General features: G+C 35.8%; 1 protein-coding gene across 6 annotated transcripts in view; it reads right to left on the bottom strand.

Moving 5' to 3' along the window:
- Positions 1-26933, bottom strand: part of LOC149076637 (18S rRNA (guanine-N(7))-methyltransferase) — a 251477-nt gene that overhangs the window by 167512 nt on the left and 57032 nt on the right. For 4 of the 6 annotated variants that reach the window (XM_089244250.1, XM_089244252.1, XM_089244254.1 and 1 more), the window contains exon 3: positions 1523-1618. The exons of the other annotated variants lie outside the window; for them this stretch is intronic. In XM_089244250.1, the coding sequence (XP_089100376.1) occupies positions 1523-1618 (96 nt within the window). The remainder of the gene's footprint in view (positions 1-1522; positions 1619-26933) is intronic. 6 annotated transcript variants of the gene reach the window in all.

The raw sequence follows: 26933 nt of genomic DNA, 5'->3' as shown, positions 1-26933 counted from the left end.
ATTCAAAGGTTGAAAAATCTTTCAGGCTTTTTCAACTTGTTTCTGATCTGTCTGACATTAGTTTCAGCCTCTTCATCTTCTGAGCTACAGCCATCTTTCTCTAATTCATCATCATGGGCATACTTTCCCTCATTTGAAAGTTCTTCATTCTGATCATTTCTTTCAAATGGAAGTGTTACTGTATTTTCAATCTGTAAGGGCGTCTCTTGAAATACCACATCACGACAGGAAATTACTGTCTGGCTTTCTTTGATATAGATGTGATACCTTTCTCTCTCTGTCTCTCCCTTTGCTGCTTTCTTATCCATCTTCTTCCTTCTTTGAGTTGGGATATGAGCATAACCGACTGACCCAATGATACGCATATGCCTTATTCGAGGCTTCTTTTTCATCCGTAGCTCAGAAGGACTTACATTGTGAGCTGAAGATTTTCCAGCCCTGTTCAAAATATAAGCTGACGTATTAGTCATTTAGAAATATACTATTGAGCGTACCCCAAGAATATAAAATGCGGTAAGAATGAAAAATTTTGGCTAATAATGAAAAAATATATTTTTTAAGGAAAAAAAATATATTTAGGCCACTTTTATTTGATTTTTTGAAAAACTGTTTAAACCGTGGTTTAAACTGCCACATCAAAAAAAACTTAAATGTTGCTTTTAAATATGAAAATTCCCTTTGAAAATACACATATTGATTGCTTGTAATGTTTAAAGTCACTATGTCATACAAGGAATAAATATGTGGCGAGATTTGATTTGTATTTTATTTCACAGATGGCGGCACTTGTAAAGCCGACGCCATCCTATTGTCACGCGGGAAAATCGGGAGATAGGCGACCGAACAACCGAACCATCAAGCTAGTAACATGTCACTCCCGTAGATTTTTGTTTTGTCTTATGTTTCGTGTTGTAAATAAGTTATTATTTTAAGAAATTAATCATCCTGAATCCTTTATTTTATACAAAATCACGCAACCTGTTAACTAAAAATACTTATTATCATTGTAAAATATATTTTCTGCTCCCTACAGAGTTTTGTACAATATATGTGTATTTTTTCATGTAAAATATACAATTTAAATAGAGCATAACATAAAAGCAGAAGGAAAAACTATGGAACTACTTGATATTCCTCAATTATCTGTTCTAGGCTCTTTGTATGTCGAAATATTTGAAATTTCAAATTATAATTGATATGTTTTGTTTTGATAATTATAATAAATTAATGTTAAAAAATAAAATTTAACACAAAAAAGTAAGTTACTCATCATGTTATCAACTTATTGTGTAAAAAATCTTACCCAAAAATATCTGTTTACGTTTTTGATGGCTTTCGTCAGTTTATACCACATTTTGACATAAGCTTTGATGCCTGTCATGTCAAAAACCCAACCCTTGTTTAAACCAAAAAACCCTGCTTCAAGGAAGAACAAAATAAAAAAAAGGTTTGTGATGCAGTGTATGAAAATTTACAGGAAGATTTCTGGCTATGAACAAGACAAAAGAAAGTTTTTTCTCACCCTAAATCCAGTATTAGGCAAGGAATATTTTCTGGTAGAGCTAACAGTTCAATGGCCCTCTCAGACATTTTTGTCTGAACTTCAATCATACGAGAACTACAATAAAATTTTAAAGAATCATTAAACTGAAAATGATAAAACTTTGATTGTAAAAGTGAGATTGTACACAAAATAGGGTTTGAATTTTTTGAACTTTTCTTAAATAAAGATTTGTGGTTTGTAAGAATGATTTTTTTTTTTCTAGTTTCTTTCCAACCCCTTTGTATGGTTGAAAGAAAAACTACCTGATTTCAGAAAACTGAATTCAAGTTTAAGGCCAGGATTACACTATAAAATAAATACACTTGATAAATAACACTTTACAAAACTTGAAAAAAAACCCAATAAGCTTATTGTTAGATTCACTCAAATCTAATCTATATGCTTATCGGTTGCATTTTTCCAGTTTTATCAAAGAGCTTTTACAAAACTTTTCAGGGATGGGATTGCTGTTGACTCTTTTTGGAACAGTAAATTTAGTGTTTCAGAGCAGCAATCTGTGAATTCGGAGCAGTGCACAGAATTATTATTACCTTTGTGAAAAATGAAATTTTTTTCAACCGAGATAATCAGATTTTCAACATTTTAACCAGTTATAGGATTCCGGCGTCAAAAATCTGTTTTATATGTTTGATAAAACTTACATCCACTTGTAGGGACGTAAAAATTAGTCACAATCCAAGCTGGGCATAAAAAGAAAAAGTTTAGCAATCTAAACAAATAAGCATACATAAAAAAAACCTCATGACATTTTGTTGACTGTTTTTGTTGACTCATGACTGTTTTCCTCTAATTTCTCAAGAACACTCCCCTTTTTTTCTTTTTGGTGTTTTCAGACGAATTTGACCAATTTTGATGTCTACCAAAGTTTTTCTCTTTATCCCCACTTCTATCATTTTCTCTGCAGTGTTCAGCATAGTTTTTGATGATAACTGAATTTTTAACTCCCTTTCTTCTGCTTTTAGTCTTTGATTCTCATCTGGGCGTGAAACTTTCTTATCAAAAGTTTTTTGGTGCTGAAGTCTGTCTTGGTACTTGTACTTTGCACTTCCATCCAAGTTTTTCAGATCCAATACAGACCCCCAATACTTATCTAACCTTTGATAACTCACCTGTACATCTCCACACTGCAGAGAAATCCATTTATCCAAGAGAACAGAGGTATCTGAAGGACAAATAACTTGCGGTAGCTTTGAAACTATGTACTTAATGAAGAGTTTTCCAGTCGGAAAACAGGATGCAAACACTTCATTTTTTCCAGCATGGTGTTTTCAAAAGGTAAAACTTTGAGCAAGTGCTTGACGATCTAGCACCTAATAGAAATTTTTTCTTGAGAACATCCCCAGCTCAGCAAGATTGGATTCTATTTCAACACCAACACATTTTTCCTCCAGTTCTCACTGCTTTCTATAGCTACATTCTGCAGTTTAGCAATTGTAACATTCTGAATATGCTCAGATTTCAGGAAACTCACCATAATTTTTCTAACACGAGCTCCTAGCTCGTCATACAAAATATGTATGAGGGGCTCCTCTTTTTCAAATAATGTCAGAAAGCCATTCAAAAGTTCTGATGCTTCTTTCAAAAACAAAGCTTTCACCAAAACACTTATCTGAAAGGACTTTTTGGATTTGATGATGTTGAGATGACTCTGATCTGGACTCCACTCCTTCTGAATCAATGCTGACTTATCTCTTTCATTAATTCTGGAAATATTCATTAATTCTGGAATTATTTCCTTTATTCATTATTATTTCTTTTATTAATTCTGGTATTTCCTTTATTAATTATTTCTTTCACATTAATGCTAAAATTATTTCTTTTACTAATGCTGAAATTATTTTTTATTAATGCTGAAATTATTTCTTTCATTAATTATGGAATTATCTTTAATTAATGTTAGAATTATTGCTTTAATTTATTTTGCAACTGAAATTCTCTTTCATTAAAACTAGAATTTTTCTTTCATCAATTCCGGAATTATCTTTCATTAATGCTGCAATTATCTCTTTCATCAATGCTGCAATTATCTCTTTCATCAATGCATCCTCCAAACTGGTAATGCGTGCATTTGAAGTACTGTGTTGTAGGTCTATATGATCGCCATGGCAACCAGAAGTTTTTTCAAAGGAATAGCCAACTCAAAATTTGAAATCTTAAGAATATCAAATTTTTAGCCGATTACCATTACGCAATCGCTAGTTCCAAACACAGATTTTCACCAAAAGCAAAATTTGGGGGTGGTTATAAGGGGGCCCTCTTCCTTCTCCTTTCCGGATTAAAAATTAAAAATATTTTTGTAGAGAATTAAAATATTGGAATAAAATAATTTATTTTATACTATCTGTGAAGAATTTGATTCTGGTGCCCCTCCAAAAGCTGATTCTGCGTACACACCCGTGATTTTTGCGATGCGAAACGTAGATGACAAAACTGGATGTTCAAGGTCGAGTTTTTACAGATTCGGTTTTTTCTACGATATCAGGGAAGTTTTACAATTTGAGCGGGCATTCAAATCCTTTACGATTTTTTAAAAAAAACCCGCACATTCGAAATATTGTAGGAACAAGACAAATTTACGCCGTAGAGTATGAGAAAAGAATAAGTAGTACAAATGAGGAAAGTAAATATATAAAAATCATAAATGATGAAAATTTTTAAACTTTTATCTCAAAACTGAATCTCAAGAATGTCATTGAAGATGATAATGCTCATAATAAATATAAGCGATTTATGGATATTTTAATGTTGAATTCAAATTTATGGACCAGAACAGTAAAACAAAAGCCTAAAAAAGATAAGAAACACTGGATAAATGAAGATATATTAAAAAGAATAAATTATAAAGAAAAACTCTACAAAAAATACAAAAAGAATCCTCAAATGGTCTCGTATAAATTGGAATACAAGGAATAAGAACATTCGATTTTGTGGATTTGGACATTTTAACAAATAAACTATTTGAAATAGGAGTGAGAGGAAACATACTTGAATGGTTTAAATCATACTATTGCAACAGGAAACAAGCAGTTGTTATTCAAAAAGAAGTTAGTACTTTTCAAGAAGTGAAAAAAGGGGTACCTCAGGGTTCTGTTTTGTGTCAGATATTATTTTTGATATATATAACAATCTGTGTAACTTGAGATTGAATGGAAAAATTATAACATTTGCCGATGATACAGTGCTTTATGTAGAAGATACTGATACAGCAAATTTAATTAGAAAAGTAGATTAGATGGTGATCTAACAAATATTAATATCTGGCTAATTAAACATAAATTAAAACTTGACACTCAAACAAAATTTATTTATATGAAGACAAGAAATACAAATTATAACACAAACATACATCTAAGAATACATAATCATTGTCAATGCCTGGAGAACAATGAATGTCATTGCCAAGAAATAGATATTGTTCAGGAATACAATTATTTAGGTATCACAATACAGAATGATCTTAAATGGAACACGCACTGTGATATTTTAATTAAAAAGATTAGAAAATATGCAGTGATCATTTAAAAAACGAAAAACTTGATTTGAAAGATTTATTCTATGCATGGATATATTCAATTGTCAATTATGCAATCAGTGCTTGGGGAGGAGCATATTACGAGAATATTCCGAAATTAGACAATATATATAACAGAGTAAGATCCCAAATATTAATCGATAGTTCATAATAGTTAATACAATGCCATACTCTAACTTTGAGACAAAACTTTTTGTACAGTTATCAAATTTTCACGATTAAATGAAAATTCAGGGCTCCCACTCAAAAAATGAAAAAAAGTAGGAAAAAGAAAAAATAAAAAGTAGGATGGGGGAGGGTAACCCCCTTAGACAACATATTCATAGCATAATGGAAAAAAATCCCTTAAAAAAAATTTTTTTTTACAAAAAAAAAAAAAAAAATTTAATTAACTTTTTTTTTCATAGCACCATTTCAGTTTCCTATAAGATTGACTCAAGCCAAAGCAAAATGACTTGGTTACAAAACCAATTTTTTGGCCAAAACAGTGTACTAGCAACAACAGATAATTCTTTACTGTCTCTCCTCATATATATTACATTCTTTTTTTGGAGTCTTCCAAAGTGCAGAGCTTGTCAACTCTCTTCGACAAGGCACAGCATATTTTGAAGACGTACGTTTTTTAATAATGACGCTCCTTCGAGACAACTTTCAAAAGCACAGTGCAAAGATTATAAGATTTGATGTAAATAAGGCAAGGTGAATCTGTTTTACTGCTTTGTCCATAATTTTTTAAAGGGATTTGTTCACATTTTACTGTTCAAAATGCTAGTGTAATCATTTTTGACAAATGAAGCACTTCCATTTCTAGCTCTTTGCTGAGCATTGTAAATATTGTTTATGCCTCTTCATGCCTTAAAAATACAGAAGACAACTGAATGCTATTGGGTAGCATCAGAATCACCAAACCTAGAATAGGCCTATGTATCCAACTGCTTTGAAATGCAAACTGTTTCACCTATTTGCACCATAATTTTGAATGATGAATGTTAGTCACTGTCCAAGACTACAAAGTAATAAATACAAAATTATTTTTCCCATCCAGACAGAAGTTTTTAATGACTACTATACTTGTTGAACCCTCAAACTAAGCAAATGAAAAATTAATCAACCAAATGGTCCACATACACCCCCCCCCCTCAAATAACCTTAAAAATGATAAAATTTCTGCTTTGGCAGAATCATTAATTGCATTCTTCAACATTTGTAATATTTAGCAATACATCAATGATTTTCTGCTCAATTAAAATCAATTACACAAATTTTGTCGATAGGATTTGGTCGGAAAAGTAGGACAAAACCGAGAAAGTAGGACATTTTACCAAAAAGTAAAAAAAGTAGGAAGAGTGGGAGCCCGGGAAAATCACTTCACGAAAAATCCAAATAGAACTACAAATAGATATGAGTTTATCAAGTACCAAAACCAAATAAAAAATTATATAAAAAGAGCTTTTCCTTCATTGCCCCTAAGATATTAAAAATTTTTAACACTGAAAATCAATTTAATAATAATAAAAACATAAATCATGAGATTTTTGACTTAGTCAGACGCATAGATTACGAAACGATTTAGATGAAAGTATTGAAAGAGCAAAAGTGTATAATAATAAATAAGAGAAGTGATGTACGATGGTTGTATTATATTTAGCTTCACGAAAAACAACTTAATTGTGAACATTATTCAGATATATATAGATAAGCGAAAATACATTTGTGAACACATATCTAATAGATATAATAATGCTGTTGCAAGAGAAAGAAAAAAATATTCTATAGCTTATTTCTTTAGGCCTGCTGGAAGGACTTTTCAGTCCCTTGAGGCTACAAAGTGTTTGTTTGTAATATGTGTGCATCCATTTTTTTTTTTTTTTTTGTGTATTATATATTTGTGTAACATTTTTAGATTTGTATACTACATACTTGTATTCGTGTAACAAATGTCGGAATTTGTGTATTACATGTTTGTATTTGTGTATTACATGTTTGTATTTGTGTATTACATGTTTGTATTTGTGTATTACATGTTTGTATTTGTGTATTACATGTTTGTATTTGTGTATTACATGTTTGTATTTGTGTATTACATGTTTGTATTTGTGTATTACATGTTTGTATTTGTGTATTACATGTTTGTATTTGTGTATTACATGTTTGTATTTGTGAAATTTTAAAAAAAAGAGACGCGTCTTTGAATGCCGGCCGATAGCCGCAAAAGTACCCTAATTTCCCGTATATAACGAGAAGGGAAAAAATCTGTAGGAGTAATAAAAATCCAAAATTTGAAACTTCTGTACACGGCCCCTCATTCAGGGAAGCAACTAGATATTCCTAGGAAAACCCGGCTTAAGATGAGGGATAAGTTTTTTGCACAGCGTGAACCAAATTAGGCCATTTCGTGCCGGCAGAAACGTGTTACATAATTACGCTACGCATTTGTTTTCCTGGCGCTTCAGATCAGGGTGGCTATATGGCATCAGCTACTCTGTCGTCTGCATGCTCTGGTTTGAAGGGAAGCAAAAGAAAACGAGAGAGAGAGAGAGTGAAGAGAACATCGACAAAACGCGCGCGAATTTGACTCCTCCAAAAGCAGTCGGTCAATCACGCCCGACGTATATATCAATACAGTAGTGTACAAAGTAGTAAAACCAGTTTTTCAGGGTCGCGCAATCATGATACACGGTAAAAAGCTGATGAGGTTTTTCTACTTTTTTTCTTAGAACTAAAAAAGAACGGTGAACAAAATTTTTAAACGCCCTTTCCCGAAATTCCGGGTATTTGACGCTTCATACATCACTGGCACATAACACGTCAATGGCATTTCTGATTAATGCGAAACTTGTGATTGATGCTTAGAGCACAGATACTTGATGTCAGGTCTTACAGTTGACAACGCAATAAAGATGGGACGAATATTCAGCTGCTATTTGGTCCTCTTGCCAAATATCTGTATAAATCTAAGTACATCAAACTCATGTACTTAATGTCAGGTCTTACAGTTGACAACGCAATAAAGATGGGACGAATATTCAGCTGCTATTTGGTCCTTTTGCCAAATATCTGTATAAATCTAAGTACATCAAACTCTACAAGGACGACGTCACTCTCCGCTACCATATGAAGTTTTTAAAAACTGGCTGTTGCGAAGATATATTTTGGAAAATTGTATAGGTCGCCATCTGGTGGCAGCATCAGCAGTTGTGAGCCTGGCCTGAATCTGGTCCGGCCGTCCATGTACGGTCCCTTTCAGTGTACACGAGCCCCAAGGAAATATTGAGAGATTCTGTGCCTCTGTAGTCTAGTGCATTCACCCGGAAAGTGAAAGGACGTGGGTTCGATTCCCCGCAGGAGCAATTGAATTTTCTCTTTTTTCAAAATATATCTTTGCAACAGCCAGTTGTTAAAACCTTCGTACATCAAACTAATTTAAAAAAATTATACCAACTGCAATTTTTTACATAAATTGAAAGTTAACTGATTATATTTTATTGTGTAATGTATACCATTTCTGTGAAAAAGTTTATAGCTGAGTGAATATCTGGGATTGGGAAAACATGAAACTCATAATATAATCCTACTACAATAAGGTGGAAGTAAGCATGAATTACACAAGTCAACATCTAAAGAGGAAAAATAAGAAAATACATTGTAAATTTTATGATGTGCTAGCTCGCACATTGCTGCGCTCTCAGAAGAAAGGAAATGAAGGAAAAAAAAAAAATTCAAAAAAATAAGTAAAAAACTATGCCAGAAACCTTCGCGGGAGTGTACTCAACAACTTCCTAAAGTTTCATGTGCGATCGGATAAATGGTGTAGTAATGCATAAAGGACAAACAGATAGACATACATTCGTTTTTATATAGATTACTAGTAGGGAGTAAATAATGGTTGAAACATTCTTGTTGAAAAAAAATAATGATTTTGTGAGCAATATTAAAACACAATATATCATTAAATTTGATTGTCAGTATCATGGCAATGCCGCTGTGGTGCTCGAGTGGTCATAATGACGGACTCGCATCGAAAAGATCCGGGTTCGAACCCCACCGTCACCATAGTGGTGGTAGGCTGAAGTTGGTTTCCTGTGGTTCCCAACTTCGAGGCCCAAATGCTAGCCAATCTCCCCATTAAAAAGTCTCGCCACAGAGAGCAACAGGCCTACAATGATTAATTATTCAATCATTACACTTCACTCGTATTTAGAAAAACTGGTGGCAGATGGCAGCACTACACATAACAAGCATTACACAGAAACAAACTTTACGTAAGGTTTCACTACACGTACACACACATTCCCGCATGTACCAATTCGTTAGAGGTTCCGCAGAGGAATATGAACAAGGTACATGTGTGGTTTAGTAGTAGTAGTATCATGGCAATAAAAATCTTTCCACTACCAGTTTTTTCAATATTTGTTGAAATAATAAATCCCATAATTATAAAACTGAATTTCAATCATCTGAAATTAGCAATTTTATTAATTAAAAACACCAATTTTATTCATAATTGTGATGAATTTTAAGAAAACTGACATTTGACCACCAAATATTCAGTATTTGTTTACTAAATGTTTCCCAAAACATTAGCTGAATATTCGATTATTTGGACAAATCACTTTGTCCGATCTCCACAACCAAACATGCATATCGTGCTCAAGATCTTGCCGCCTATTTCTTGCTTTATTTCTGTTTTATCATTGCCATAGCAGAGAAGGCTTTCTTACATAGATATGATGGTAAAAAAGACAAAAGTGCATTAATTGCTTTTTCATTAGATTAGGATACTCCTTTCTCAGTCTAAGCAAAAAAGCAGCCACCAATGCCTCACTCTTGGTGAACTTACCTTTGAGTGTATAATCAGCGCGAAGATCAACAAATTCATCTCATTCACAAGCAGTGAAATCTGTTTCCTCCACATTGTCTGCGAAATCAAATAGTGAGACAACCCAGCCGAGCTTCTCAGTGGAAAGAGATTGAAAGTGCATACCTATTGCATCTTACAATCTTGATAAGTGATGACAAATGAGGTCTCAAGTGGTTAAGTGGATTGTAGTATATATATATATTTTTTTGGTTTATCTTCATAATATCTTGCGGTACCCCTTAGCTGATAACGTGGCCCACAGGTTGGGAAAGACCGATATAGGCAGTACAGAATCATGTGATCAAGTTTACGGCACTATCAGTTTAGTCTCCATGAAGTACTTATTTTCTCCCCTCCCTTTATAAAAGAAATTTCTGGCTACAGCTCAGAGTGGAAGGAAACTGGAAAAACAACAGGAAACAAGGATGACGTTCTATATACAGGGTGTTCTGTTAACGGACTGCCAAACTCTTGAGTTGTTGATAGGCATCAAGAGGAACAAAATTTGCAATGGAACATGGTGGCGCAAACCATGTTAAAAGGATGAAAATCATAAAAAACGCATGCAGGCTCCAAGTCCAGAGGAGACTAAAGGTGGATGTCAGTTGATCGCTAAATGCGTTCGTGGGTTCCTATGGGGTCACCTTAAATTACTTGTTTATATGATACCTGTGGACACACCAGGGTTGGTAAAAAACCCGGTTTTTTTTTTAAAAACCAAAAAAAGAGTTTTTTGGTTTAAACCGGTTTTTTTTGTTTTAAATAGTATTAACATTAAAAACAATAAAATTTCTGAAAAATCATTCAAACTTCCAATAATTAACTAAAATAAAATGTTTATTAATTGTAATTATCACTATTCCCATGCTAATTAATTAATCAATAAATATTTATTACATTTTAACCAAAACCAACTTTTGCAATTTAATTATTTTTGCTTAACTCAATGGATTACTGTGTGTTTGAAAATTCTTTTAATGTTATTATTAATCATAATATATATAAAGGTTTTTCTCCAGTTACTTTCAGTATACTTAATTAGGAAGCTATTTTGCAAAAACTAATAAAAATTAGGTGAATATAATGTATTTAATGAAGCATAAATAATGCACATTAATTAGCGATGATTTACTATATACAGGGTGATTATAACTAAGGTTTAGATTTCAAAACACTGTAAAAACAGAATGATTGTCAGAATGACTTGAAAAGTAACATGAATGTTCCTGAAAAAATGGAATTTTATTTGGTAAAGGGGAAAAAGATAATTAAAAATGTAAAATTAATGACATCATCCACCACTTGGGAAATTTGCTTGCAGAATGGAAACGATAGCCAGTCATGGCAAAATGATAACTTAATTATAGCATTTCACGATTTCATAATCCATGGAAACATCACAAAAAACGAAGTAATTGAACAAATAACTACAACTTACTTAAGAAATGTTAAATATGTTGTCCACCGCGTGTTCTGGCTATGGAGGTTGAAAGCACAAAAATTCTTGTTCAACAATGAAATCGGAGTATGCCATGGTCATAATGTGGATGTTCTTGCAATTTAGCTTTATTAAACCACTTAATCTGACCACTGTTTATAACATTTTGAGGTACCCCCACAGCCAGAAGTTGCAAGGATTAAGGTGCATCCTGTCAAAATGGGTCTTCAGCAGCTTCTTTGCTGGTATTGCAATGTGCATCTTGATAGAAGTTCTATCCACACACTGATGCTGTGAAAGTGCCGAAATGATGTGGTTGCACAAAATAGATTATACTGCGGGCCAAGTACAGCATCGTCTACTTGCACATTTTGCACTTTTTTCTTTTGCGAAAGAAACGTCCATTACTTCAGGAGTATCCATGTAAATTTTCAAGTCATTCCGATCAATACTTATTGTATAGTTTTGGAATCAAAACTTTAATTATAATCACCCAGTATATAGCTGATTATTTTTCAAAAATCTGTTACTACTATACAGTAGAACCTTGATTAACTGGGCTTAACAGTGTGAAAATATAAAAAAACTACTATTGAATATTAAGACTGGGAGATATACAGTAGGAGATGTGCTACTTTTTATGGGAAAGAAAATGAAAATGTATGTGAGATAATGTAACAACTAGTACACTAGTCTTTGTCCTTTAAGGATAGCTGGTGTCTTTATTGGATTATACTACCACCTGCCCCGCATGATGGTGTCACTACTGTTGCTGCTTTTTTGTGAAGGGAAAAAGAAACCCTGTGAGATAATACACCACTACATTTAGATGTGTGATATAATCCTTATTCATGAATTTGCTAAAGATAGAGCATCAGAATGTAGCCAAAGGTTAGAAAATGTTGTAGGAATGAGAAATTTTGGCTTTTATATATAGCTTTAAATGACTAAAATACTTCATATGAAAAATATATATATATTCTGGCCACTTTTATGAGACTTTTTGAAAAAAACCACTTATAAAATCTTATGTCATTTGAAGATATACCATCAGAATGTACCCCAAGGGTATAAAATGTGGTAAAAATGAAACATTTTGGCTAATAATGAACCAATATGATATTTTTCAAGGAAAAAAAATTATATTTAGGCAACTTTTGATTTTTTTACCTTAAAACCAAGGTTTAAACCCACAAGGTTTAAACCCAAGGTTTAAAACAACCCTGGGACACACCGGAGGATTTTGTAGTGCGGATTGTTTGCCGATTCCCTATCGACAAGTACACGAGCAGTTGTAGCTGAACTCGATGTTCAGCACAAGGTGGCCTGGAATGTTCTGCATAGTGAAAAGATGTACCCCCTTCCACATCCAGAAAATAAAACTCCTAAACAAAATTGACAATTCATGTGCTGGATGCTTAGCATCACTACAAATTCTAATCCTCAATTTCCTGCCACTGTTTTTATTATAAACTAGCTGTAATACCCGGTGCTGCCCGGGGTTTCTTCAATGAGGCTTTATGGATCACGTGATATCTCCCTCTTTCTTTGAGGGGCATACAAATCGTGTTCAAGTTGAACCAACTGGCGACTTACTGCGTGACTCATGAAATAAACAAATCTAGATTTAAAGAAACATAGAAATGAATATATATTTTTTCTTTTTCAAGGGGTGTCAAGTATTTCAATTCCCCTCCCCCTCTGAAGTTCTAGTTATTCATCTGCCTGTTTCTGATTCAAAAAATATTAAAACTGGAATTTCTTAGATGTACTTTATGAGCCCATAATTAATTTTAAAACAATCTAAAGTATATGTGAATTTATGCAGTTAAACAATAAGGAGACATTAATTTTCATACTTGAGAAAATATAAATAAAAAGTTGAAATCAATGTTATTGCATGGATCTCAGCTCAAAAGTAGGTCTGGCTAATTACTTCATATTTAATCTCCTGGGCTTCGTATATCTCTAAGCGAACTCAATATTTCAAAAATCTAGAATTCAATAAAAAAAAATTTTTAATTATTGATGTGTGGCAAAAACCCCGCCATATTTTCGCATTTCTACAGTAAAATCGGCAATTTTAACACTGGTTTCTATGAGGATTACCCTTTTCCTGACCCTCGAAGCGATGATGGTGATGATTATGGCGTCTATTCAAAAAGCCTCATTACTGAGAGTATTGAAAATGTGGCAAACCATTATAAAGGCATAAACTATTATACATAACTGGCAGCATTAAAGAAGTGACAAACCATTGTAAAGACATAAACACGTCTGAAACGCATTGCTAGGGAACCACGGCAACCAAAGTAAATGTTTGGAAAGTGATTGTTGAGGCCCAAAAACTATTGTTGCCGGACAGTTTTTTTGCCCGTTTGGGGCATTTGCCCTGGTCTAACGAAATTTTAAAGTAGCCTATCGTTCAAGTCGGGTCCCATTTGGTATACATGCAAAATTTGGCGACGATCGATCTAAAATTGTAGAGTTGTAGAGAGAACATACACACACACAGAAAATCAATTTTATATATATAGATAATGTTTCCAGAACTGGTTTAAAATTAATATAACTGATTATTATTTTAAATGTGGAGATACATAATCTAAGCACTGGCGTGGAAATGCACAAATAGCTCACTTGCTGGAGAGACAAAAACGTTGTGTTGTGTTTACAAAAGCACCGTTGCGACTATCTGGTAGTAAAATAACCCCTTTAGGTTTTAGACTTTTAAATAACTAAGTAAATTTATTACAATACTCCCCCCCAAAAAAATATGAAATATATAGATGATTATATGAATGCAAAACAGAAGTTAATGTTCATAAATCAAACGTGAAGGCTTTTTCCGCTCACGCAGTGGATATCGACGAGTCACTGGTGCAGTACTTTTATGAGCAATATCATTATTCACCGAATCACTTTTTGTTGCACAGTAATAGATCTTTCACTCGCAATTGATTTCCTAGTAATATCACATTCACTACTATCAGTAGTCACTGGATTATAACCATGATCATGGCGTAACTGATCAATGTGAGCAAGATATTTCTCACTAGCGATGTTAACAATCCATGTCTTGCTTCCCTTGGGTTCCACCAAAGTTCCCCGACTCCACTGATGATTCTTACTGGATCGAACAAAAACTTTCTGACCAGGTTGAAAATACCTTTTTACATTATGACTACGGTCATAATACAATTTGATTTTGTGAAACTTGTTGTTATTTTACTCTTGCTTGAACACTGGGACGTACAAGAGACAATGATGTTCTGAGTTGTCTAGACAAAAACAATTCAGCGGGTGATGCACCAGTTGTACAATGAGGTGTAGAACGATATGTCATCAGGAATTGAGAAATTTTCTTACTCAATGATCTATGATCATTTGGATCATTTTGCATTTTTGACAATGCATGCTTAAAAGTCTGTACTGGCCTTTCTGCGAGTCCATTAGATTGAGGATGATATGTTGGTATCAGAGTATGAATAACTGCATTAGATTTTTAAAAAAATCTGAATTCCTCTGAAACCAATTGAGGACCATTGTCAGAAACCAACTCTGACAGTAAACCATATCGAGAAAATAACTGTTGCAAAGCATCAATGGTACTAACAGAAGTAATAGAAGGCATTTGTATCACCTCCAACCATTTAGAGTGGCTATCAACAACCAAAAGATAATTCTTTTGATCTTTTTGAGCAAAGTCAATATGCACTCTATCCCATGGAAATTTGGACCATACCCACGGTTGAAGTGGGGTTCCTGGCAAAGCTTTGCTTACTTTCTGACATGCAGAACAATGTTGAACAAGATTTTCGATTTGTTTGTCCAATAGTGGCCACCAAATATGACTTCTGGCAATAGCTTTCATCTTGGAAATTCCAGAATGTGTATCATGCAGTAAATGTAATAAAAGTGTTCTAAACTTTTCTGGAATGATCACATGCATTCCCCATAGAAGACGACCACAGTCCACGGACAACTGATCACTTCGTATGAAAAATGGTTTTAAAGCCTCATTATCCAGTCTTTCAGGCCAACCATTCTAAACATACTTCAAGGCCATTCCCAAGATTGGGTCATTGCGAGTTGCCTTGGCAATATCTGAACTAGTTATCGGCAAATCCTTACAATACGAAATCTTAAATACATCAGATTGTGCATTCGTCTCAGATTCTACTGGAGCACGAGATAATCCATCAGCATTAGCATGATCAGAACCCTTTTTGTACTCAATAGAATACTTGAATGAAGATAACAAAGCCCAGCCTAGCTGCCGCAATTACAGGGATACCTTTGTCTGGCGCAAAAATGCTTATTAAAGAGTGATGGTCAGTTACCAATACAAAAGGTTTACCAAACAAATACTGCTGAAATTTTTTTATAGCAAAAATGATTGCTCCTGCCTCTTTTTCAATTTGAAATAATTTTGTTCAGCTTTAGTTAACGTTCTAGAGGCATACGCTATGGGACGTTCCTTATTGTCTATGGCATGTGATAAAACAGCTCCTAAACCAAATGGAGAAGCATCACAAGATACTCGTAATGGCAATGTTTCATCATAATGGACAAGTACTGCATCTGATAGAATGTTTTTACATTTCTGAGAAGTTACTTCACACTGAGATGACCATTTCCATGGTGTGTCCTTATGAAGCAATTCATAGAGGACCCAATAGCATAGCAGAATTTTTAATGAACTTTGAATAATAGTTCAAAAGACCTAAAAATGACTTGAATTCAGTGACATTAGTGGGAGCTTTCATTTGCTTAATGCACCTAATATTTTCATCAGTAGGATGAATGCCTTGACTGTCAATTATATGGCCAAGAAATTCTACACTTTCTTGCAAAAAACTACATTTTGACAAATTAAGTTTGACATTATAATCAGAAAATCGTTGAAATACCTTCTATAATGTTTTCAAATGTGCATCAATTGTATCACCAGAAATCAAAATATCATCTGGAAAACATATCACTGATTGCAAACCCTGAAGGATCTTTTCAATTGATGATTGAAAAATTGCCAATGCACTATTTATGCCGTACAACAATCTCGATGGGCTTACTAAACTTAGGTGAGTGTTGAGAGTAAGACATTCTTGAGATCGTTGATCAAGTTTGATTTGTTGGTAAGCATGACTCAAATCCAACTTTGAAAAATACTTTCCACCGTTGAGAGTCGAAAACAAATCCTGCTGTGTAGGCAGTGGATACTGATTTTGATCAAGATACTTGTTCACAGTGACCTTAAATCACCACAGAGTCAAACATCACCATTCTTTTTCGTCACGATCACAAGAGGTGTTGCCCAACTGGAATGCTCCACAAATTTCCAAACTCCATGTTATATGGATTTGTGAATTTCTTCGGCAACTTTCACCTTCAATGAATAAGGTACAGGATGTGATTTGCAAAAAACTGGTTGAACATCCTCCTTCATTTTCAATGTTGCCTTGATATGAATAATTTGTTCCCAACTTTAAAAGCTTGTAATATTTATCGTCATTCTCTTGGCAGGATCACCAGATTCATTCACTTTGCGTATGGAAAATATTTTAGGCCAATTCAACTTTTATCCAGTCCCTTCCAAACAATGCTGGTCGATCACCTTTAACAATTACAGCACAGGACTTGGAGGTCTGGTTCTCATAAGCAACATCTACAATCACCTTCCCGGAAACATCGATAGGATTTTGATTGTAATCTTTAAAAAGTACATTCATAAACTTGGGAACAACATGAGGTAAATGTTTCTTCAGCCAACACTCGGAGATAATGGCTACATCTGCTGCAGTATCTAACTCCATTTCCAATTGTTTACCACAAATCTGTACGTTAACCAAGAAAAGAGGTTCTTTATTCAATTTATCAATTGAATTCACTGAAAATAAATTGTACTCTTCAGTGTCCAGTTTATCTGCAGTAGATACCATTTTAGCAGAGAAATTTTTCTGCTTTGACTTGCATACTGGAGAAACATGTCCAATTTTATTACAGGCATGGCACCTAGCATTTTTGTATTTACACTTTTCGCAGTGTGTGTCGCACCACATCGATAGCATTTCTGAGAACTTGTCTTATTACCATGAACACCTTTATTCCATCTTGGCTTATTTTGATGAAAAGTCGATTTTCCCACTTTGTTTACATTCGATGAGAGTCCAGCCGCTGTAACCTTGATATTACTAGAGCCTTCTTCAGCGAGTTCCATTGCTACAGCTATGTCAATGGCATCTGCAAGTTTCAAATTTTTTCTTGCCAGTAGACGTTTTTGAGTTGCCTCGCAGCGAATACCGTAAACGAATCTATCCTGCAAAGCCTCGTCCAAAAAATCGTCAAAAACACACAATGATGCAAGCCGTTTTAATTCCACCAAATACTCGGAGATGCTTTTACCCTCCTTTTGATTTCGTTGGTGAAACTTGAATCTTTCAGCGATGGTAATCAGTGCAGGACGAAAATGTTCTTGAAGCAATTTGACGAGCTCTTCATACTCACAGTCCTTGGGTAGACGCGATGTTAGCAAGTTACGAAGCAATTTATACATTTTTGCACCAAGCACGGAGATCAACACGGCACGCGTTTTTCATCTTCCACTTCGTTAGCTAGCAAATACTGCTCGAACCGTTCGATGTACAAGTCAAAATCTTCATTGGCATCATCGTAAATCGACAACTGACCAACTAAGCCTACTTTCAACATTGTAACTGTAGTGTAATCAGTTTCTTTTTCACCGCGTACAAGGTTCAATTTACTTACTTTTACAGGAACACTTCCTCGTCGCCATTATTATAAATAATGTTTCCAGAACTGGTTTAACATTAATATAACTGATTATTTATTATTTTAAATGTGGAGATACATAATCTAAGCACTGGCGTGAAAATGCACAAATAGCTCACTTGCTGGAGACACAAAAACGTTGTGTTCACAAAAGCACCGTTGCCACTACCTGGTAGTAAAATAACACCTTTAGGTTTTAGCCTTTTAAATGGCTAAGTATATTTATTACAGTTTTATTTACTGATGAGGCCAGCTTTACGTGAGAAGGCATTGTCAACACATAATGCACACATGTGGGCGATGGATAATCCACATGCCAGTGTACCGTGAAAATCACAACAGAGGTTTAGTGCCAACATGTGGGCAGGAATCCTCTGTGATTATCTCCTGGAACCGTACTTGCTGCCCGAACGACTGAATGAAGCAACGTACCTTATTTTTCTGCATCATGTCCTCCCGGAATTGCTGCAAAGTGCACCGATCGCAGTGCAGCGAGGCATGTTGTTCATGTATGATGGGGGGGGGGGTGCCCCAGCACATTTTTCCTGTTAGGTGCGTAATCACCTCAATGTTAAATACCCAAGGAAGTGGACTAGATGCACAGGACAAATATTTTTAAAAAAATGAATTAATTAAAACCTATGATTTGCTGGCCATTTTAAATGGGGGATCCTGCACTTGGGCCTTATTCTTACCTGTAACGTGACGAAAAACAAAAATGTGCTCTCTCAAACAAGAAAACCCATGCACTTTGCGCCCTTGATGACTGGTCCGTCTCCCAACTCGCCAGACTTTCCTAGTATTGCACTGGGTATGCTCTAAGAAGGGAGTCAAATTCAAAGTGAAAGGGCGGAAAAAAATTAGGAAAAATTATTTGTGCCAGCTGTAAGAGGAGCGCCAAGTCTGAAATAGAAAGGGCAAATAAAAATTAGGGAAATGATTTAATGATTTCTGCCTCGTTATTTTGGATCTGTTGATATATCCTTATCACTAATGATGAGTGTGAGTGTAAGTAATTATAACCAGAATATTCAATTGAAGACAGACACACATATTTAATAAAGATTTAAACACTTAAAGTGAGAAACATCTGTTGCTGTTCAAACTTGAGCAGCCATGTTTTCTGTGCTGTTGCCAAAACTCTTTAACTAAATACTTCAGTACTAAAGTACTTCAGTACTAAATACTTCAGTTCGCCGCTGTGGTGGTCGAGTGGTTATAGTGACGGACTCGCGATGCGAGGATCCGGGTTCGAACCCCACAGTGGTGGTCGGCTGAAGTTGGTTTTCTGTGGTTCCCAACTTCAAGGCGCAAATGCGAGCCGATCTCCCCGTTAAAAAGTCTCGCCACAGAGAGCAACAGTCCTACAACGAAAAATCATTCAATCATAACACTTCACTCATAGTTTGAAAAACTGGTGGCAGATGGCAGCACTACACATAACAAGCATTACAGAGAAACAAAAAACTCCATGCCAGGTTTCACTACACGTACACGCACATTCCCGCATGTACCAATTCGTTGGGGGTTCCGCGGGGGGTTGTGTGGTATAGCAGCAGTAGTAGGTAGGGCTCGTAGGTAGGGTAAAAAAGGGCTCGGGGATCCATGATGTTCTTAAGTCAGCCACCTCGTTGGGCAATTTGCCTGTTGTGGTGTTGTATTTGTATTTGTATTTGTATAATGAGTTGCCAGATAGCAAAAACAGAAATAAATAAATTGTCCATTAACATAATATTCTAACACTTTCCCTTGTTAATAAAACAAACAATTCCGTTATAATACAAGTCCTATTTTAGCGGACAGTGTCCTTAATCATGGCTTGTGCAATTGCTTTGTCATCATATCGGCCAACTGATACTCTGTAGAGACCTTTTGCACTGCAATTTCTCCTTCCATCACTTTTGCACGAATGAAGAAATGTTTAATGCTAATGTGCTTTGTGCGGCAATGGAATTCTGGATTTTGTGCAAGCCTGTGTTATTATCAATTTGGATCACTGAAACTTCAAGTTGTGCAACTGCTTTGTACATCCTCTGCAACCAAATTGCTTCTTTACAGCATTTATTTGCTGCAACAATTTCTGCTTCAGTGGTCAATGTTGCTACCACAGATTGTCATTGACTGAGCCATGAGATAGCTCCACCAGCATACAAGATCACCACTCCTGTAGTTGAGCAACCAGTCTTTTCACATCCTCCAAAGTCAGCATCACTATAACATTCCAACACTCTAGGATTGCAGTTATATCTGTAGATAATGCCTTTACTAGCGGAACTTGCAATGTATTTGAGAACACGTTTGGCTTTCACCCAATCTTCTTTTGAAGGATTCTCTAGCTTGCGTGATAAAACTCCTACACTGTATGCCAGGTCGGGTCTGGTGCCTACCATAAGATACATGATAGCTCCGACTACTTCTCTGTAAGGAAATGATTCATCTGCTTGTGATTCAAGACCATTTTCCTCTGACGGCACTTTCAAAATAGGTGTATAAACTGGTCTACAATTTTCCATACCAAATTTCTTCAACACTTTCTTTGCATATGCTTGTTGGCTAATTTTATGTTCCCATTTGAAAACTTTAAAAAAAAAAAGTATGTTGCTGGTTTACTGGCAACTTCAAATTTCAACTGTTACATGAAATTTTCAGCTTCTTGCTCATCAGTTGCTGCGACTAGGCAATTGTCAACAGCTACAAGTAATTTTCTGTTATGATCTCTGATATACAAACAAGAATCAGCTTCACTTTCTTTGAATCCTAGTTTCAACAAAAAATCTCCAAAACACTTGTTCCAGCAGCGAGGAGCTTGATAAGACCATAATGACGACGCTTGAGTCTACACACATTACTTGTCCCATCATTATAACCTTCAGGTTGTTACATATAGATGGTTTCTTCTAGATCACTATATAAAAATACTGTAGACACATCAAATAGGGTCAAATGCAGTTTCTCACTTGCTGCAATACTGATTATTGAGCGTATTGTTCCTAACTTGCTTACCAGACTGAAGGTTTGATTGTAATCAATACCATCACATTGATTGAATCCTTTGATTACAAGTCTTGCTTTATACTTGTCAAAACTACCATCTGGATTCTTCTTGATACGATACACCCACTTACAAGTAATGTACCCACTACATAATGTAGTTTTCATCCGTAGCTCAGACGGACTTACATTGTGAGCTGAAGTTTTTCCAGTCCTGTTCAAAATTTAAGCTGAAGTATTGATAAACTCTGCCCATGGGAAAGCCGGGAAGCTCATTTTTTTTGTTGTAGTACTTGAGAGTTCTTGCCATCTCAACAAGAGATCTGTTTTCTCATTCGCTACTTCCATTTTGTTCAGGAGTATATGGTGCAGTCAATCTGTGAATAATTCCATTCTTCTTGAGAATTCTTTGGACTGCTTGGTTGTCGAACTCTCCGCCATTGTCACTCAATACTTGTTCAACTTTATGCCCTTAGTTTTTAGCATGAGCTAGCGCACTCTTCTAGTGCACTTGCAGCTTCTGATTTTTGCTTTAAGAAGAACACATAGCGGAACTTGGTATACTGGTCCTTGAAAACAGCAAAGTATCTATATGTTCTACATGATACATCAAATGGTCCCAAATGGTCCCCATACATTTGTAGAAATAAGTTCTCCTGGTTTTGTGACTTTCTCTCTAGTGCCGAACTTCAAACGATGAGCTTTGCCATAGATACAGGCTTCACATAACTTGTTGACCTTGATATTGAGTTATTTTTCCATTAATGCCTTCACATGCTGTTTATCTTTATGTCCCCATCTTTCATGGTAAACCTGAAGAGAATCATACTTGCTTGCCATATTTACTTCGACTGGGGTTTCTGGTAGCAGCACTTTAATTTCAGCTCTGAAAAGACCACCACTGATATCTCGTGCTCCACTAAGAACTGCTTCGTCATTAATTTTCAGATAACATTTTGTAGATGTTGATTCAAATACACTGTTCTGGTTTCTGTCTTGAGTTGCTAATACTGAAAACAGATTTTTGCTAATATCAGGAACGCACCAGACATCTTGTAAATTTTTAAATTGTTTTCTACCATTTACTATGCCCATTATTTTTATTGTACCTTTCCCTACGGCTGGTAGTACGTTTCCATTTGCCATAGTTATACCATGCTGTAACAAGCTACTCGCTAACTGGTTACATCAATTTGTAGTTAAATTTTAATGAAGCCTTTTAGAATATAATTTTATTTACGACGCCAGACAGTCTGGGAACTGGGTTGGACTTTCATTCAGATATCGTTTATAGAAATAGGTGGGGCACCTATATGCACAGGTGTTACTTCCAATGCCTTTTGCAGATTCTCTGAATTGACCCTGCCCTTTGGGCAGTGGTACCTTGAGAAGGAGTGGCAGATGGATTTTATCATTGGTATATAGACATCGGGGCAGCAGCGAGAGTCAAGTAGGGGATTCTAGTCTGGGACCCAAAGGGGAGGGGGTGTGACGTTTAGGAGACGGAACTAATGAGAGCGAAACAGGAGGAAATTGGAAGAGAGAAGGTGGTTGAAAGAGGCAGAACGAACTAGGTCTTGATGAGAGGTGGTTGTCTGGTTTTGGGAGAAAATTGGAAGGAGAGGAAGATAACGAAAGTCTGGGGAAAGTCTTGACCTATTGCTTTCTCCATTCCTCTCTCGCTCAAGGAGTAGTAGCATAAAATATATGTACTGATTTATAAGTATGTAATTTAAATACATCCTCATATATACATTATTTGTTATAGCTGTAAATAAATAATCTTTTACTCCGACCTGAGGACAAGGGTTGAATAATTGAGTGGTATTAATTGGTATCTCGAGTATCAGCCCCAGATGCTGAGAGCAGCTCTGGGGCATAAATGGTGCTGCTAACCTTGCCATTGCCATGACTGATATGATATTCTGATATTCTATTCATTGAGGCTTCGCAAAAATTCATTCGTTCAAATATTGTAATGCATAGAAGTAAATTTTTTAATTATTTGTTTTTATATTTACATATTGTATTTATATTTGACTTGGCAATGGACGAACTAAGTAGTAGTAACGGTTCACGTTCGCAATCGAGTACAATTCCTGGTTATATATCATTACTTCCAATGTTTAGTGGGTCTGAGGCAGAGGTCTCCGGCGTTCTATTTCATTTCGCAGTTAGAAGAAGTAGCTGATTTAACGGGTTGGAATTCCCAAGAGAAAATTATTGTGCTGAAATCTAAATTACGGGGGAAAGCTGCTGAATTTCTGGCAAATAATCCAGAATTAAGGGTAGAGCAAAATTTTTCGACATTCAAGAAAGCATTTTTAGAATTTCATGAACAGGAACTCCCTCTAGTTCATAAATTAAGAGAATTTACATTTTGTCAGCAGAAAAAAGGGGAGACAGTGAGAGAATATGCTTCTAGAATACGCAGGGCAGCTTTTGGTCTCTTACAGAGCAATGGTGAATCCAATGCATCAGCAGAAAAATTGGCTGATAGAACACAGCTGTCCCAATTTCTTGCGGGGTTGACCCCAACTATACAGCTACCGGTTATGAATCAAAACCCAGCATATTTTGATAGTGCAGTACACATTGCCGCCTTAATTGAGGGAAATTAGAAAGTTTTGTCTAAATCACATTGTGATGTGAATGCATCGAGTGCACAAAATGTAGAAACCTCAAATTCTAAAATTATGGAGGAATTATTAGCCACAGTTCTCCACGTCTCAGAGACAGGGGGAGTTGATTGAGAAATTAACTGAGGAACTTGCACAGGTAAAAGCTTCAATGCCTGTCTCACATCTTTCTCGAGACAATAATACAGTTAGATACAGAAGAGATTTGAATCAGAGATTCAATGGCAATAATCCAGTACCAGCCATTGCGTGCTATATCTGTGGGACCTCACGTAAAGAGATTTTGTTCGAGAACCGGACACCAACGCATCCAGCAGTTAAATACCAACAATTTCTCCTGAGCTAATTATTTTTCACCAAACACGACCGGGCAAAATTTCCATGGAGGTGAATTTTTTCAAGGAAAACCCGTGAACCAAAATTTTGAACGAAACCAGCAAGGACCTCCGACAAACAATTGACAATCAAGTGGGGAAAATCCAGTAGCTCGCCGTTCAGTTCCGATGTGTCATGCAACGTCTTCCAATGTACAGGGTTTCCCCCTTCCAATTATAAAAGTAAATGCTTACGATGAAACGTTTTCAGCATTGTGTGAGACTGGTGCCTCTATTTCTCTGATTACAAGTAGTCTCATGAATAAATTACTTAAGGGTAAAGAAGGCGTAAAGATAGATACTGATGATATTCAAACAAAAGGTGTTACAGGGAAAATACTTAATTATAAGGCACGTTATATTGTACCGATCTGTTTGAATAACTTTTGCGTTAATGAAAAGGTGTATGTCACTGAAAATAGTTTAAGTAACGAGAACGAAGCAATTTCAGGTTATGATTTTTTTAAAGAATGGCAAATTTTCGTTAGATTCTGAGAAAGGTATACTATGTAATAAAAATGTTATAGTTACATTGTTGGATCGGGAAGGAGTTGTCAAAACATTAACGTTGACAAAGAAATTGTGAGTTCCTGCTCGTACACAAAAGGCCATTTCAGTAGCCACTGCAGAGTTCCCAGTCGGTAGTGAAGTTCTCATCACACCCCTCGACAAACAACAAAATAGTGATATTAGAATTGCCCATTCGGTAGGCACAGTAGATGACCAAGGAAAAGTTAAGGTGTTAATTTCTAATATGTCCAAGGTACCCCGTCACTTAAATAAAAGAATGATATTAGGAATTGCTCGAGCTTTTAATGAGGACAAAAATTGTTTGGAAGAACCTGTGCCTTTGACAAAAAAGAATTTGTGATTATGACCTTTTTGCATCCTTCATTGGCTGACCGACCACTCCAAAGCAGGGCTGTCACCAAAATATTCCCTCGAAAGTGCTATCACACCTCTCCCAAAGAATACAGTCTAAAAAGTAAGCGTCCGAAACTTTCTTAACTGCCAAAGGGGTTTGTTCGGTCAGAGAATGCATTATAGGAGCTAATTGTGGATCTGTCTTTTGCAATTTTCAAATACGCTTTTGCCACTGTTCCTTTGTATCTACGGCGATTATGTGCGCTACTTGTCGAGAAAGAGCATCCGCTACCAGATTGACTTCCCGCTTTATGGGTAACAAAAAAGCTGTATTGACCAAGACTCAGAGCCCATTGGGCTAATCGGGGGTTACCAGTCTTCAAAGACAAAAGGTATTTCAATGGTTTGTGGTCTGATTCCACCGTGAAGTGTCTGCCTATAAGGTATGAGCAGAAATAATTGATACCCTGCATGATTGCTAATAGCTCTAATTCAATAGCCGGGTAATTTTTCTCTGGAGGTTTCAGTTTTCTTGACATAAATGCCATTGGTCTAGGACCTTCTTCATGTATTTGATATAAATATGTAGAAATGGCTGTTTCAGAAGCATCACATCCGAGATAAAAGTGTTCATCAAATTTTGGATATGATAAAACGGGTGGACTAATTAGAGCAGCTTTTAAATGCTGGAAGGCATTCTGCTCAACTTCAGTCCATCGGAAGTTAACGCCTTTCGTGGTTAAATCTGTTAACGGCTTAGCATTCAACACGTAATATGGGCGAGAGCACGCCGCCGGCAATTTACATATTGCGACGGGCCGAGCGGTTCCACGTCCACAGAGAATAAAAAGGGAAAACATTCCAACATAGGTTTTTGGCGCCACATGAACCGAACTGGATCATTTCATGTCGACAGAAATGTGTTACATAATCACACTACGCGTTTGTGTATTCCTACTGTGGCGCATCAGCTCACGGCCCTGACATCAGCTACTCTGTCATCTGCAAGCTCTGGTTTGAAGGGAAGCATCGAGCTCGATGAAGGGAAGTGAAAGAAAACAAAAATGAAGGGAAGATCGGTAAAACGAGTGGAGCACAACGCATCTGACTCCTCCAGAAGCAGTAGGCCAATCACGCCCGATGTAAAACACTGCCGTGAGGCTTGATGCGCTCTCTAGGAAAACAATCAAATGTGTTTTATTATTATTGGTGAGTGGACGGCGTGTCACGCTAGGCGATTCACTTTCACGCGGCACAGAAAACATACTCCTACGAAAACCTGGCTTAAGAATAATGGGGAAAAACTTGCTTTAAATCCAATTATCCAGGGTTATTGGCTGCTAAGGCTTTTTCCCTGTGCTTTGCACTTTTTTTAAGGACGTCACTTACGAAGTAAAGGGAAAACTGACGAAAAATATTTCGGAAAACACAAATTTTTCACACACACAAGGACTCTCACAGAATTCTTAAAAAAATTTCTTTTTCAAGGACTTTCAAGGCCTTGAAAATTAACTTTTTTTTTTTCAAGGACCGTATGAACCATGTTGAAGCCGATGATTATAGGGATGGGATGGATACAACTAAATGTATGTTACGGTAAATGTGTTGAATCTGTAATGCATAATTGCCAATCGTCTCAGTAAGTTTGATAAATTTTGCAACCACTTTTACCTGCAATTATGCATAATCCTTTTAGACCTTGTATGTACAAACGTGCGGGTTGCTTCTTTCCACTTTGGATATTCTTTTTTTAACCTCATGGGTGTTCAGCCCAAACTTCAAGAATTTTACGTTATCGCTGAAATTAAAGCCGAAGTACCTGATCTTAAAAAAACAACCCCTTCCCCAGGATCGTAGCATGCTTTCTTGGGGCAAACT

This window comes from Pholcus phalangioides, unplaced genomic scaffold, assembly GCF_987345545.1.
Source record: "Pholcus phalangioides strain wild (caught in Gottingen) unplaced genomic scaffold, Ppha-v1.0 ptg000015l_1, whole genome shotgun sequence".
Lineage (NCBI taxonomy): Eukaryota > Metazoa > Arthropoda > Arachnida > Araneae > Pholcidae > Pholcus > Pholcus phalangioides.
The sequence above is the reverse complement of the archived record's forward strand: the minus strand, read 5'-3'. Positions and strand labels throughout refer to the sequence as shown.